The sequence below is a fragment of the Rhea pennata genome, chromosome 5, assembly GCF_028389875.1.
Source record: "Rhea pennata isolate bPtePen1 chromosome 5, bPtePen1.pri, whole genome shotgun sequence".
Classification (NCBI taxonomy): Eukaryota; Metazoa; Chordata; class Aves; order Rheiformes; family Rheidae; genus Rhea; species Rhea pennata.
Window position 1 is genome coordinate 42,400,195 of NC_084667.1, and position 16,161 is coordinate 42,416,355.

The following is a 16,161-nucleotide window of genomic DNA, read 5'->3' on the forward strand; positions in this document are numbered from 1 at the left end:
CTCATAGGGTTGCAAGTATTACATTGGTAAAATAAGGGCACACCTCCTGTACTGAGTGCACATTTTCGAAGTATAGAAACAAATCTTTTCCAGGAATTTGGCAAATCACAGATGAAGGTGACTTTTCTAATTCTAAAGACATATTTTCCTTTCTCAAGGGGCAAGATGTTTTACGTAAAGAATTAAATACTTCAGCTTTAAATTATCTTTTTCCTCTGCTATAGCAAGTTGGCAGCTTCTGGAATTGCTTTTGTTGCTTAAGTCAATTGATACTGCTTCTTCAAGATCAGGCAGAGGGAGTTAAGCCTCTTGTAATCAAACTTTCAGTTTCTGTGACATACTGTCTTACTTATGACACAAACCTCATAGCAAAGTGTACAAGACACATGCTGTATGTTCAAGCTGCGAAAGATAAAAACAGGTATGTCAAAGGCTAATAAATACCCCTGGAAGTCATGCTTCATTACATAGTGCCACATAAACTGATACTGTATCATCCAATAATGAACTAGCATGCCACCTTTGGCTTCAAATTATCATTTGTTTCAGTGATCTCTTGTAATCTTTATTTTGATTTCTATGCAGAAGCGTTAATCTGGTAGACCATATTAATTACTACCTTACAGTGATTATATAAGGCATAGAAAGACCATGAGGACATATATATGTATGTATATATATACATATATATATATACACACATATATATATGGATTCAATGCTACTGAAAAAATGAGTTAAATTCTTTCAACATACCCTATTGACCGTGTCTTTCACAGACGGAACTGGCAATCGTGGTAAAGATGTCTGGAAGCTGTATAACATAGGCTTACGTCCTGAGAAGAGTTTTACAAGTGCCTGAAAAAGGACAAAACCAAAATACATGCCTCAAATTACTAGGCTCAGCAAAGGAGCATGGCAGAATAAAAGAATAATGTAAATCATAGTCCTTTTCATCAGTAAAGGATACTGCGCTAAACTTAAGACTGATATCCTTATCACTGCTTCACAAAGAAAACAAGGCACTGACAAACCAACTTCCTAAAGGTTAAACAACCTGCTCAGTGAAATAGAGAGGGGCATCAAGACCTTTTGACTTCCCAGACAATGCTCGTCATTAATCAGTAATATCCTGTGTACTATATACCTTAATCTCAATCCAAAATAAAGACAGTTATACAATAATTTTTTTTATCTGTGAAGATTGAAAAAGCAAGTCTGCATGTTGATCTTTTATTTATATTGCAGATAATGCAAAATATCTGCACTGTGCTTCAAAATAGGAATCATTATCAAGCCTCTCACTTAACTAAGAACCCTGGATAACTATAGCCATTATAAAATATTTAATTATGCTTGGGAATCCTGTCAAGTATTTTCCAAGATAACTCAACTGCAATAATAGTACTGCTGTAAGAGAGTATCTCTTCAAGCACAAGTCTGTCTCAGGTAGTATACTGCAGGATTTGAACACACCAAATTGTGCAAGCATGCCAGTGTTATATTCAGTGCTTTCTATTATAAAGAAAACAGCCAAAGTAAAACAGTTCCCATCTCAGTTTTAATTTTTACAGTATCCTCTGTTTTCTATAGGAGACAGAAGCAGCATTTCCATGTATGACCACTCCTCAGCTGCAACATGTCCTAGGCTGAATATATAGGTCTTGGAACTTCTGGGCCACACATGGAAGGTTCCTGACCTACCACTTCACTTCAGCAAAGTATTACACCAACAACCCACCAGATCCTTCTCTGTGAAGCCCAGTATTTAAATTAAGGACAAAAGAAAATAGATCACAAAATTTCATTACTAAATTCCCAGAACTTGCCACAGAAAACAAGATTTTCAGTAACTGATAGAATTATTTCTTAGAATAGTTAGAATGAACTACTTCTTAGAATGAACTTAGAATATAGCTTTTTCTCCTCTCAATCTCCTTGGTCAGCACTGCTATAGGAGGTTATTTCAGGCAGTACAGCTGTGAAGAATTGCAGAGTGATGCAGAGTGATACCAGGATCAAAGACTTCCCTGCAAAAGGATTTGCATCAGAGAGATGTTATATGTACATGCATGTGCTACAGTAATCAGCTCAACGAAATCGAACTGTGCCTCATGACAAGACAAATTTAAAGTCAGGTCAGGAAGATAGCTCAGACTGTCATAAGAAAAGCTGCTTTCCACACCTGCATGTTTCCTTTCACATATAAAGGAAATAGTTTTATTTAAACTCTTAAGCCATGCAAGGCTGAAATTTTCTCAAAGAGAGTACCTGCTCAACTGATGTTAACAACAAACATATTTCAAGGTATTTATCTCTTAAAAAAAAATCTAGTAAAGTTTACTTAATAGTATGAGACTAACAAGGTGATCTGATACACGCACATATACTTAGCTTCCCTGATTTCACATCCAGACACAGCAAATGATCTCATTCTAGCAGGCTTTGCACCTGTTTGCAGATTTTTCTATTTTTATTTATTTTTAACTGCAACCACTACTTGGATTCTTCCCCTAATACTGCTGCAGGAAAGTTAACTTATTAGGAAGATTAAACATTTTCCTTAAAAGCGGCATCAGATTTCCTACTAGCTTAAGAAATACTTTGCCCTGTGACTGAACTCAATGCCCAATTTTTCTAGCTGCTTGACTATTTGAACAGAGGACAGTAAATTCACAGTAATAGTTCTTCATAGTTTTAATCAGAAAAAGAGCTAAGAAAAGAATTGGAAACTCCCTCCAAAAAATTATGGAACATCAAAAGGCAATAAACATCTAGAAAGCTAAGGTAATTGGGACTGTTTTACTAGGGAAATCAGTCTTCTCTTTGGTGGGAAATAGTTAAAAAGCAAATAAGGGATTAAAATAAAACTTCATATTAAGCAGAAATGAGACACTGTTAAGTATGCACCTTTACAGCGATCTGCATTTCAAATTGAGAATAGAAAGAGCATCTTAAGAACCCAGAAATATAATAAACAGCAAAGCAGGGTAAGCAGCACTACATTTCACACTGTTTAAGGCTAGTGTTATATGGGAAATTAACATTAAAATATCCATTTGGTAGGACATGCTGAAAACCCAGACAGTGAGAACTACAAGCAACTGACAGAAAGCCTTACCATTCAGAGCCTGTACTGTACATATTCAAGTCATGAGGCTCCTGATACCACTTCCAGGAGAAACTATCAATTAGAAATTTCATTTGTAACAAATTAAATATTGAACTCTATTTTAATGCATCATTTTTGTTTGCTCATTACTGAACACCTCCCAGAATAAAATCATCGCATTTTGTTAGTCTAACACATCAGTTAAAGTTCAAGGCTGCACAGACTAATTTTATCTTAGTAGGACACTTCAGTTATTTCTACAACACTGGAAAAAGATTTCTATAACACTTGAAACAACTGAGTTTGAATAATAAAAAACTCACTTCATCCTTTCGAGCACCAGTATGCATACTCCCTCACTTTACCCCCACTACATCCTTTGAGGAAATGACAGCCTCTCAAATTGTTTTCCAAAACACCATAATTATCAACAGAAGCCAGATCTGTTTAATTTCATCCTGACAAGAAAGAGCGTTACCATCTCTGCCAACATTCCCACATATATGCAAAAAAGCATAACAATCCACCTACCTCACACACTCACCTCTAATACATTTTGGAAACATACTGTTAAATGGATTGAAAGGGCATTCAATGCTACTTTATTTCGACATAAAAGTCATCATAAACAAATGCAGCATACAACTTCAGTTAGTTGTTCAACATAATACACCTGAAGTCACGCATTTTCAATAATAAGGATATCAGTTACTGTGAACATATTTCAAGTATATCAGTAAAGAAGATTAATCATAGAAGCGAAATAAAGATGACTTTCAATTCAAACTGCTTGGTAGATGTAATCTCATACCAGTCTTTCAAAACAGTCCTCTTGGACTTGGAGACAAAAGCATAAAATATTTGAGTCCACCACCAACTAGAAGCCACAGTACCAAAAGCTGCAGTTACTTTACTTTAAAAGTGAAAAGATTACGCTCATTCTCAAAAATAATGATGCATAGAGTAGATGACTAGAAATCCCAAGATTTGAATTTCAACAAAGAACTAAGGTGGCACTTTCTGGGGAAGACTGTCATTGTAGCTGCAGCCCACATTCATTTGCACATAGAGGAAAAAGTAGGTATTTCAGTTATACAGTCCCAAGGTGCTGGCACATTTAGAAGTTATTCCAAGTAGTCTAATTATAGCATCAAAAGCAAGACAGTAGTTACTAGAATCTCTACCTAGCAGAATCCCATCCCAATACACAAAAGAACAAGCAAGAGGGGGAAAAAAACGAAACAGAAGTTGTCCCTTTTAGGTCTTTGCATACAGATCAGAGAGAGATCAAGGTACAAACAAAAAGGCAATATATTCTTACCATCCAAAATTTGGTGCCTGCAGAAAGTTTGCCATGTTCAGCGAACATCCAACCGTGATAGGAAAGCAGCATTTTTAGAGAGTAGCGCATTGTGACAATAAGGGCTACCCAAAGCCCTGTCCCAAAAAGTATTCCACTCACGATATTCTGTGTTTGGTTCGACATATAACCTCTATTTAAAACAAAAGCCAGCAGGTGCCAGTTAGTGTCAGTTCATGTTTTAAGAGAACTTAACAGTGCCATCCTAAGCCCCGTGATAATGCAGGAGACATTACATAAGCTTCATGTCAGTTTGTCCCCTTTTAATACACTTCTTAAAAATATCCTCTCATCTAGCAAGAACAAAGGCAACAGAAGTTGCCAACTGTGCTGCTCAAATGCTCATTAAATGCAGTAATACTGGTATAACAACATACACATTTTATACCTCAAACATTTTGCTTATTTAAGCTTATTCTGTTACAAACTGTTCAAATATTGACTGCACTTCAGTGGGGTTACATGAAGAGTACAAATCAAACTGATTCAGTTTAGAGGAATAATGTAAGATGCCAATCTACTTACGTCGTATCAAGAGTTCGGTTGATTTTAGCTATTATTCCTAAAGAAGGATCAATTTTGGCATACATTGTTGACATCACACCCACAACTACAATAAGCCAGCTAGATGGGCTAGCAGGATAAACGCCTGTGATAATTCCATTCTGGAAAGAAAAGCCTTCACATAATTTTTTCATACCAAAGTGGTTGACTTCATATTACCATGGAAAGAAACAAAAAATCAACATATTCAAGTCATTCAGTTTTAAACAGTAAGTTAGGATTTTCCAACATTTTCTTTTATATGCTTAACTCACAAGGTAGGGAATGGATATAGTTAAGTTTGACTACTGGAGGGAAAAAAAAAAGCTATGCTGCATAAAATTGTCACAACAGTATCTGGAATTAAACGAACTCAAAGTTTCTTTGCCAACAGGATCTTACTGATCCTGCGCATAAGTCTTTCCTAAAAATACTGAAATCAGTAAGCTAGTAATCAGTGAGTTACAAGTGACACGTCAGTAGCTCCCACTTGCACTGAGTCAGGCCTTTCCAAAAGGATACTCTACATGGCAAAAATACTCTGCTGAACAAGACATTGAAAATTAGACTCAAGTCTTTCTATGGCATTTAAACAGTCCCTCTCAGAGTTTTCTAAGATTTTATTAAGACTACATTTAAGTAGTATGTGTTTGAAAGAGATGATAAAAGTAGCCCGCAGTTTACCTAGGTTACTATTACTAAAACAAATAGTGCCATTTATGGCCCCATGAACAAAACTTAATAAATTTAAAACAATCTAGATCAAATACCTCAGACAGTCACATTTATATCCATAGCACAAAGCAGAAACATCACTATTTAGCATAACTTATACAAGATAGAAGTTCAGAAAAATTACCTGAAAATACTGAACACTTCTCCCTAATTTCAAACCTGAATTCTGGTAAAGGGTACATAGACTAAGTCTTGTACCTCTTTATATATGTGATAGGGCTTAACTCCTAGCCCCTTTCCCCTCCCACCCCCAAAAGTTGTATTTCTGACTTAAGCTAAAAGATAATTAATTAAATGAGCTACTGTGAAGAGAATGAAATAAATTAAAACTATAGTTAACTTAGACATCTCTATCATATCAGTTCCATAAAATGGACCAAAAAGACACACCCTTTCAGCCCTCACATTGTTATTTTAGCACAGCATCACACAACGCTACCTTTCTCAGTATCTCTTGGCTTAAAGCGCACAGAAGTCTTTCACAATAAGGACATTTATTTGCATATAGACACAAAAAGTTTTACTTAAATAGTACTTCAAAAAATTTATAAAATATTAAACAAACATCAAGTATGGTAGATTTGACCTGTCAGTCTTAAATACCTTGAACCTGATGAACTTTTTCTTCCATGAATGGACACCAGATAGGTATATTTGTTTGAGCGCCTCATGACTCATGCGCAGGTCGATCCCATCTGGAGTTACTGTAAATTGAAATGCTACTGCTTGATGGGCTTCTGCCATTTTTAGAGAGAGTTCTGTCAAAAAAAAAAAAAAAAAGTTAAAAACAAGACTTTCCTTTTTATTCAAAGGAACTAGAAGCTAGCCATTTTCCAGTAAAATGCCCCCAGTGCACTCAGTCATTATGGGAAATATCCCAAAGCATATCGAAGTTGTGTGGCACTATCCTCTTGTTAACAAACTATGCTTGCACTTCAGTCTGGCCTCCAGTAGATTAATTAAATTGCCTCTTCTAATATGAACTGCTGAAAATGGAACTAAAACTTTCTCAAATAACTTAAGCCTTTTTGGTAGGTTTGCAGCCAGTTGAACATGGGGCATACATGCATTTTATAAGGGCTCAGAATAGAGCAAAAGATTAAAGCTATATTTGGAAAGTGTGTATCAGGTGGTTAGCTTCTCATTCTGCAGCAATAAAGGAGGTGCAGAAAAAGATATTTTTTGTCATTTTTTTAGTCATAGTCTTACTGGCAAATTAGAGTAAAACCAAAGCCGAGCAGGTATGAGGAAAAGAAATCACAATTATCAGAAAAATGACCTTCACATAAAGACCATCATAATGGGTAGGCATAGCAGTCAGGCTCAAATGGAAAGCACTAGCAGTTAAGACAAATGTAACTGTGATCCAGTTTGTCTATATACATTTCAAATTAGTTTGAAGATGCAGCCAACTTGGCGTGAACTTTAAGCTCTTCTTCATCCACTCATCTTCATAGCTTACTTTCCTTCTATAATCAGTACTTCAACATAAATATCCTAAAAGTTATTTCTGCTCATTATTAATTCATAGAATTGTTGTTTCAGTAGCTACAACCAAAACATAGAAAACAGATTTGTGTAGATAGGCTGTTAAGTATGATACTGGAAAAAGTTCACTCCACATATTCCAGGAGACCACCATGATTCCAAAGTCTTTTGTCCATACAAATTTGTTAGCTTAGTGAAACTTCTATGCATAATCCCAAAACAGCATCCTCTCAGAAATATGTAAAGAAGGTTGTTAACGCATCTGTAGGTCATAATTCAATTTCATATTCTACTAGTACAAAACACAATGCATCTACATATCTTCTCTCTAAGATGACACTGGCATTTTCATTTACTTTTTAGCAAAATCAAAATTAAGTACAACTAGTTTATGTCTTTTGAGGCCAAGAGCTCAAATTTATTTTTGCAACTCTGAAGGGTATGTACATTTTTTAGTGAAACTTAAATTCTGGTATTTTTCTTTTAAACAGCAGCTGAGAGCATGCAGTCAAGTGCAGTTTCTAGTTGGGCACTTCAAAAGCAGTTTATTGTGACTGCCATCCTACTCTTCTATGCTGTAAATATCCTAATGTGTCAAAATCTTCTGGAGGAGAGAAGGGTCACAAAAGCCCACAAGCAGGCATGCTTGTAAGGACTGAGAACGCCACAGTAATAGATCCAGGAAATAGTGAATATAAGAAGAGCATTAGGCAGAAGTGAACAGGTTAAGTGATGTTGCAGAGTATCTAATAATGGAGTTTAACAATGGAAAGTGACTGCTTGTGATATTGAAAGTGCCTGTCTCATAGATCAGCCTTCAATGATCAACTTCAGCAATGCATCTGCTGCTTATGGTGGCTGATGGTAATTCACTAATTTCAAAAATCCATCAGCCATTACTTGAGTTTTTAAAGCTGAGTGTCCTGGTCTTCTGGGTTTCCAGAAAAGAAGCTAAAGCTCACAGCAACTTAAAGGTAATCTGCAATTTGTTCTGTGAATATACAGGGTCCAATCAAGACAGAGGAACCAAATCAGCTTTGAACACAAGCCTCAAAAGATAGCCCTGTATGCCCTAGTGACAACTGTAGCTTGTAGTACTTGCTGACTCAGCTGTTAGTGACAGCTTATTCATAGGGGCTCTGCTGTAGACAAGTATCAGGAAGCCAAAGTCTGCTGTCTACTCATTCATTTGAATCACACATCACTAGTTTTAAGTTAAGACCAAAACTAAAAGACAGCAATAAAACAGTCAGGCAGGAGCATTACATGGTACACAACCTGGATTCAGCACAGTTTGCAACAGGAGAGAGAGCACTTAAATCATAAATTCATTATATGTTTAGTGGTATTAAGACAAAAGATCAGGATGCAAAACTAAAACAAAACAAGAAAAAACTCCATATCCCTATATGGATAGTCAGGCTCTCACGTTTGTCTCCAGAATGGCCAACTGGTTCTCAAGCTCACTCATGCTGAGATGCCAGTGCTTTTTAAGTACTGCATCAACTAGTTCCCTTCAGCTCTCCTGTGGCTTCTCAGCCTGCAGACTTGTAACTATCATCTTTTCTACCTCTGAAGAGAAGGAATTTCACGAAATTCTTCCCTCTTTTGCAAATGCATTTCTATTGTCTAAGATAGAAAAAAAATTAGAAATATTAGTCATAAAGCACAAACAGTGATAAACTGAAGTTTTAATAAATTCAAATTTAACCTGACCATACAATTAAATGAGCTTCCATAAGGAATGTATCCCTCATTCCCCAAAGTACCAATTAATTCTTACTGGATAAATGTTCTTTATCATGAATCAAATAAACAAGCTCTGAATACAAAGACAAGTCTAGTTCTGGTAGTGCATTACTTCACCCTGGAAGATGCAGGAAAGAAAACCAAAATACAAAAACACAACTGCACACATGATTTATTCCTTTTTCTTTTCAAAGGAAAAACAGTAGTCTTTGAGTTAAGACTACTGTTTGTCTGAATTACGATGGCTGAGCAGCAAAAAGACTTCCTGGAGTCCCTTTCTTTAGCCACTTCTTTTGCTCTTAAAGGCCAATTTAATCCGAAACTACTATACACTTCCCCTCTGCTGCATTCCTCTACAGTCACGTGCTCGCTAGCAAAGTAGGTAAAAGGGCACAAGCCTAAGGCGCTTGCGTGGGATTTATGAACTTGACTTGCCAAGTTGGTGAGGCAGCGCCCACATCAATCAGCTAACTACTACTGAAACAGTAACTCCTTTTAACTTCAGGCATTGTGGTCAGCAAAATGTTTCTGCACAGCATGTGCTGATTAACCTTGTTTCCCACAGTGAGCCAGGAACATTAACTTTCTTAGCAATTTAGTCAAGGCTTTAAAATAAAGCACGATTTTGAGAAATTACCTGAAACTGTCACTTCCACAACTAAGTGTTCTTTCAGAACATTAGTGTATTTAAAAAAGAAACCACACACTTTTTTTATTAAAAAAAAAAAGTCAGTTCCTTATTCTTTTCTCATTTGAGTCTTACTCAAACATGCTGTAACAGCTGCAGATGCTTCTCCTCCCTTTCTGTACCTCTGCTCAAGCCAATCAAAACTTACCACGATTTTTTCCATTGTTACAAACAAAATACTGCTAGGTTGGAATTCAGGCTTCAGTCAAGAAAACACATAAGCATACTGGAGCCTAAGACCTGATACAAAGGTCTGAAAAACCACGTTGCTCTTTCTATTCTACATAGATCTTCCTCAGTGCACAATTTTCAACCTTAGAATATTTACATTATAAAGACCAAGGCTCAACTTCTCAGGTTCTCAAGCCTACTGCTCAACAGACCTTATGATTAAGGTATAAACACAGAACAGTCAACCCTGCATTAGGCCCTACATGTTCTTCATCCACTCAAAGATATGAATGCCTCAGCTCTGGGAAATCTGAAGCCACAAGAAACATCATATGCAGGACCCTTCCATTTAATCAGGCATGTAAAAAGTCACTTGTCATTGGGAATATCTCCCTAAAGTATATAATACAGAACACATCTAAAAGACAGGAAAAATTACCATGTATATCTTAAAGCACCATATACATGCTACATGTGATGTATTTATTACAGAGTGCATTGCATAAAACCAGATTGCTGAAACAGTTACTTTTGGAAATGCTGTTGAATATGAAGCTTTTACATGTTTTTACAGATTTCATAAGCTTTATATAGATAAATTGATAGTGAGTTAATGAAATGATCAAATAAGAAAGTTAGACAAAGTCATCACCTCCACCTCACAGAAAGCTACTCATCTCCCTTTAATGGGTCTCCCTGACACCTCTTTTCTAAGAAAAAATTTTAGACACTTGCTTCCCATACATTTTTTGACTAATCTGATCATTTTTCTCCTGTTCACTGTTTCATTTGGAATAGGGCAAGCCTTGCCACTTCTCACTAATTAGATTCCAAGAGCCCACTGGAAAGAGACTTATTATTTAATTGCAGTTTTCACATCCATAACTACTTTTCCTGCAAAGAAAGCAAGTTAATAAATGCAGAGGAAAAAACTAAAGAGGAATTTTACTCATGTGGCTGTCCCAGAAGCACTAAAACCTTAATTCTATGACTACCACTTATAAGCCAGCTGACCAAATTAGTTTGCAGTTGCCTTCATGGTACTTTAGCATCTATTTACAGATTAGCATTTACATACTGGGCATACATCCATCAGTAATCAAACTAAGTTCACAAAACAAGTCTCCCCAATTATTTTGCTTTGACAACCAAAGGTTAACAGATTTCTTGGAAAAGCAGTGACAATTGCACGCAGTTTCTCTGAAAACATTGCCCCATACCACTCCCTGCTAAGTCTCATTCTGACAGAGACTTCAAATAGACATCTCTGGCACCCAAGCCACATACAGGCTGCTGAAAGATGGTAGACATGCTTACAGTAGTATGCGATTCAATGATGCGAGGTGGAAATCATCGCATCATAAAGTATGACGGCACCTTCCTTTCTGTGTTTAGAAAGCCTTTGCCTCATGCAGCTACAAGGTAACACAAAAATAGCAATGAGAAACATCTTGCGCTAGAGGTAGTGTCTCCTGCCTTCTGCCAAATTCCTACTAGCAAGCTTAACATCTAGCCCAAAGGCAAAGGCATTGAGATCTGACCTTAAACTTCTTGCTTCTTTCTTAAAATCCACTTACAACTTTAAAATTCAGAGGGGCACTGAAGTTGAAAATAGGGATACAGTCAGGTGAGGAGAAAGAGATAGTAATCATTTACAATTGCATTGTTTAAGGATGTTTTCCAGACGGAAAGTGGAGAGGAGTAATAGTTGAAAGTACATTCAATCCAATTTTAGTTAGGAAGCAGACTATGTCCTAACACTCAGAGCCATATTAAGCTTGCCATTTAAAGCTAGACATCTTGAACTCAGAAGGTCTTGGGAAATCAAGCAATTGGCTCAATGCCTTTGAAGTAAAACTGCTTCAGAAGAGACAAAGAAAAAAAATTCCATTTCTATCAACATGTAAAGTAGTAAGTTACTGTTTGAATGTTACAAGAAGCCATATATAAAAGGGGAAAAAAATCAAGAGCTATAAAGTTCTCTTAACAGATTCAACTCTGAGAATTATTAAAAATTGAAAACCTTTAAAAAGTTCTATCCTGTATTTTCCTCATCCACACATTCCTTCTAAGGAATAAAACCAATGACCTTGCTACAGCTTTTGGAAGGAAACAGACATGCAGAAACCTCATTTCTTTTTTCTCCCAACAAGTCTTTACTATCTTCACTTGTTAGTATATTTTAGCATCTTTGAATACATCACTGAATTCCAAGAACCTTGCCTGAGGACAGACCTAGAGAAACACTATTAAAACACCTATTAAAAACACTAAAACACTTCTGCTGTGCTTGTGCAGAAGACAGAGATCAAGTCTTTCTTCTTATCTGTTTTGTAAGCTTTTATCACTACTGAAATTTGCATTTTCTACTTTCCTAGAAAGCCAAACTATGCATGAATAACAGTTTATATAAATATTTATGCTCAAATCTGTTGTTTTCATACCAGAACTAAATTAAAAGCAAGATAATTCCGAAGACTGAGACAGTGTCTATGTCTTCATGACTCTTTAGATTTGTTATTGATGTGCCTCTGTCCGTCCAAACTTTCAGTGCAACCTACACAAAGCATACAAAAGATGTCACTCCATGGCAGCTGACTTTTGCCTAGACAGTCTGCTGTGCTTCCAAATATGTCGCTTGATTGCCAAAGCCACTGCCAGCATCCAAAAATAACTTCCTAATATGATACCTTGCTTCCACTTTGACACCAACTACAGTTTAATGACAACCTGACAACCACATACACAACAGAACAGAAGGCCTTTCTTAGAGTGAACATACTTTCTTTTCATTGTATTTTTACACTCCCATATGCCAGGTATAACTTTGTTGCTTTTCTGCTAGAATGGCAAAACAAGTGATGGAAGAACACCTTTGAGGATGTAGAAAAATTACAAAGTTCAATATTTCAGTACTGGCTTCAGAAGAAAAATCAGCAATATAGAAAAGGAATGCAAAATTCTGAATCAAGTCATGCAAAGATTTTTGTTCTCTTGATGATGAGTTTAGGGATCAGCCAAATACATTAGGCATTGACTCCACTCATCAGTGCTTGTAAAAACATCCCATTTACAACCAGATCTGTAGCTACAGCAGACTAGAACTCCCAATTCATGATTAGCATTGCTAACGTACATAAACGTACAGAAATGTTTTCAAAAGCATAGTTTTAATTGTAATATTAGAGATTCTTCTTATAATTTAATGCAACAGATTTTATAATAGAACTGCTTCAAAAAAGTACATAAACTTAGTAGATCAAAAAACCTGTACATAAACAGTGCAATGGCTTTAAATGAACACCACAACTTGGCAGTCAAACTGGTAGCAGTCAAACATTCAAGAAAAGTAAATTTTAGGTGACCAACAATAACATATTATTAGCTTGGAGGATAAAGGAATTAAGACTTTGCAGTAAGATTTTGCCACTTCTCCCATTTTTTCAGCATTACTCCAATAACTTTGCCCTAAAAGCACCAGTGCATTTGTACACAAAGGTGTGCATGTGTGCACGTGTGTGCGCATTTTAAGCACTATGTTGTCCAATAAGAGTCAGCTAGTCTTAAGGCAGCAGGCAAATTTCTAGAGCTGGCCCAAAGTGCCGCTTACACTGCTATGCCCAATGATAAGAGAGGGAAACAGTACAGTTCCTATCGAAATAGGAGAGCCTGTATTATCAATAGTAAAACCAATGTGATTTCAGCAGCATTTTCAGTTTGCTATGAATGCAATAGATTCAGTCACTACAATTTATGCTGTACAGCAATGTTCAGCACTGACTCAGTAACTCAAGGCCTCACCTGCTCTTAGGAGCGCTACCCCACTTCTTTCTGATATAATCTAACCTTTAGCACAACAGCAGAATTTCCATTTCCAAGTAAGACAGGCAACCAAGTATGATTAAGGATGCTCCAAAAAAAATTTTTATTCACATGCCATCTGATGCTACTTGACACATATTTGAACAAAATTAAAACCAAAGCTAAAGTAAAATCATTCAATTTAACAGAAACAACAAAAGATTGAAGTTGCCTACAGTTTCATATGTTCATACACAACTTCCCAAAAAGGTCACGATGTTTCCCAAAGGAAATTGAGGTTTTGATCTATAAAACCTTCAGAAAACAGTATGAAATATACTGTTTAAACAACTTTAAAAGATGCCCAGAAAAGCATCTGTTTGCTGGATAGTCTACTAGCTAATACGACTTTCTTGCAAAGTATACCTGATTTCTTCAAAAAGGTAACAAGACATTAGAACCTCAAAGAGTAGATGGCTTATTCGTAGGTCATGCGATATTCTGCAAGTAGCTGACTTCTGAACTTATTATGAAGATTAACCAGACACTGCTATTCTCTGAAGAATTCCTATTTCAAAACAGCTTCCTCCTATACTAGCCTTTGGTAATATCTAACCATGCTCTTTGGCACATTAAAAAAACATGTAGATACTTGCTGCTCTTAAGTCTTACCAATAACTCACTCTATAATAATTAAGTATATTCTAATAAGACTACAGATGCACCAAATCATTAAGAGAAGCCTGAGAGAAATGAAGTCATTCCTATGCAATAAACACTTGCATGGATGCAAATTTAAACTCACTCAATATGTTTCTTAAGTGAACCTAATAGCTACAGTACAAACATCGAACAAAACACCACCCTCCTTTAAAACTTATAATTAATTTATCATTCAATCAACCACTCTCTGATATGGATGAAAACAAAATTAAACTGACACATTCTCTCCTGCCACTTTAACAGCAACAGAAAACATAATGATAGGTTTCAGTTCCCCAAAACATTCATTTGATTCTTATGTGCGAGCTGCCTCTCAGAGGGTCCTCAAGGTCAGATTAGTAGTCCATCCTCAAAGTTGCTTAAGCAAAGTGTTGAAATAGACAGAAGTCTTCCCTTCTCTCCAACATTCAACATTAAAATTTTAAGTTCTCATTTTTGATGATTCCTAATCCTTGCTGCCATTCCTTCCCCGCATTCAGAACTAAATCCCCCTACAGCTGACAGCACTGGTTCCTTGGAAGTACAGTATTTTAAAGTTACTCATGTCTGAGTAAATGAGTAAGTGTTGTGGTTCAAGACAAGCTGAAGAACAGAATAAAATGTATTTACCCAGGTACAGCAACAGTGAGACCTACTACAAACCTCACCCACAGCAGGCAGCCTGATGTCAGAACATCAGAAGCAGCAGCTTGCAGCTACTCACTGTCTCACTGACAAAGCCACAGGTACGTGCTATCAGCTTGTGTCCTGTCCTCAGCAGTTTTCCAAGATCACATGCAGATGCATATTAGCTACCTGTTGCAGGTATTTCCTTTGGAATCTTTGCCTCATTTCTTTATCCCCTTCCCAAGTGGTTAACTAGAGAGGTAGGCTTATCAGGAAAGGAGCAGATGCCTACAGGAAAACCCATACCCTCACACAAACACCCCACAGACAGACACACAGAAAGAGCAAAAGTAACATAAGCATACCTGAACAGCTCTGTCTTCCTTAAAAGAGCACTTAAAAGGTACTTGTCACACAGAAATCGTCTCCACTTGTGCTCATTCACCGCAACTGGGATCTCAAACTTCAGGTTAAGACTGTAAAAGGCCAACTCATTCCAATGTTATTAACTGCTAATATCGCACTAAACCACAGCAACAGGAAACAGTCTACTGCAGCTCTGAAACAGAAAGACAAGAGAAAACAATCTGAGCTTTGATTCACACCCACCTTTCAACTGTTCAGAGGAACTGGATCAGAAACTGGAATGGTTTAAGAAAAGCTGCTGCCAGAGAAAAGAATAGTCACAAAGAGTAGTTCTGAAACATTTATTCTTCATTTAACAGGTCAGAGACAGCAAAAACTATCCGATCAGGTGGGAGACCCCAGGCAAAGGACTGTAGAAATGACTGGCTATTGCATATCATTAATTACTGGCATAACACTAAGGAAGATTAATCTCTAACACTGACATGCTCCTCATCTGTCATCAAAAAAAAATTTTTTATAATTGTCATATTGCTTATCATTTTTTAACACAGAGGAGGACATACTATACTCTTCCTAGATTTTTTAGGACATTATTGTAGTCTGTATTGCAATACATGTTATACTGTATAGATCCATGCAAGAGTCTTCTCTTCTAAATTTCTAGAAATTTAGAATAATCCTGCTACGAGACAAGTACACAAAACCAAAGCACTGCACAGCTATCATACCATGCAGGAAAAAAAAAAGCCCCCACAAATTACGCTCTAGGCTCTGGTGGTTTTGTTTTTTTTTTTAATGCTGTTACAAAAAGACACA

The 16,161-nt window shown here is 36.5% G+C and overlaps 1 protein-coding gene across 2 annotated transcripts in view; it reads right to left on the reverse strand.

The window, feature by feature from the left end:
* CPT1A (carnitine palmitoyltransferase 1A) overlaps window positions 1-15,517 on the reverse strand; it is a 38,385-nt gene extending 22,868 nt beyond the window's left edge. Inside the window, exons 1-5 of one of the 2 annotated variants that reach the window (XM_062577598.1) lie at window positions 15,342-15,517; window positions 6,354-6,508; window positions 4,998-5,137; window positions 4,434-4,605; window positions 757-858 (exon numbers count right to left, since the gene is read on the reverse strand). In XM_062577598.1, coding sequence (XP_062433582.1) covers window positions 757-858; window positions 4,434-4,605; window positions 4,998-5,137; window positions 6,354-6,494 — 555 coding nt within the window. In that variant the 5' untranslated portion in view covers window positions 6,495-6,508; window positions 15,342-15,517. Of the gene's footprint in view, window positions 1-756; window positions 859-4,433; window positions 4,606-4,997; window positions 5,185-6,353; window positions 6,509-15,341 lie in introns of those variants that run through there. The other variant, XM_062577599.1, reaches the window with a different exon arrangement.
* Between the last annotated feature and the right edge of the window lie 644 nt (window positions 15,518-16,161).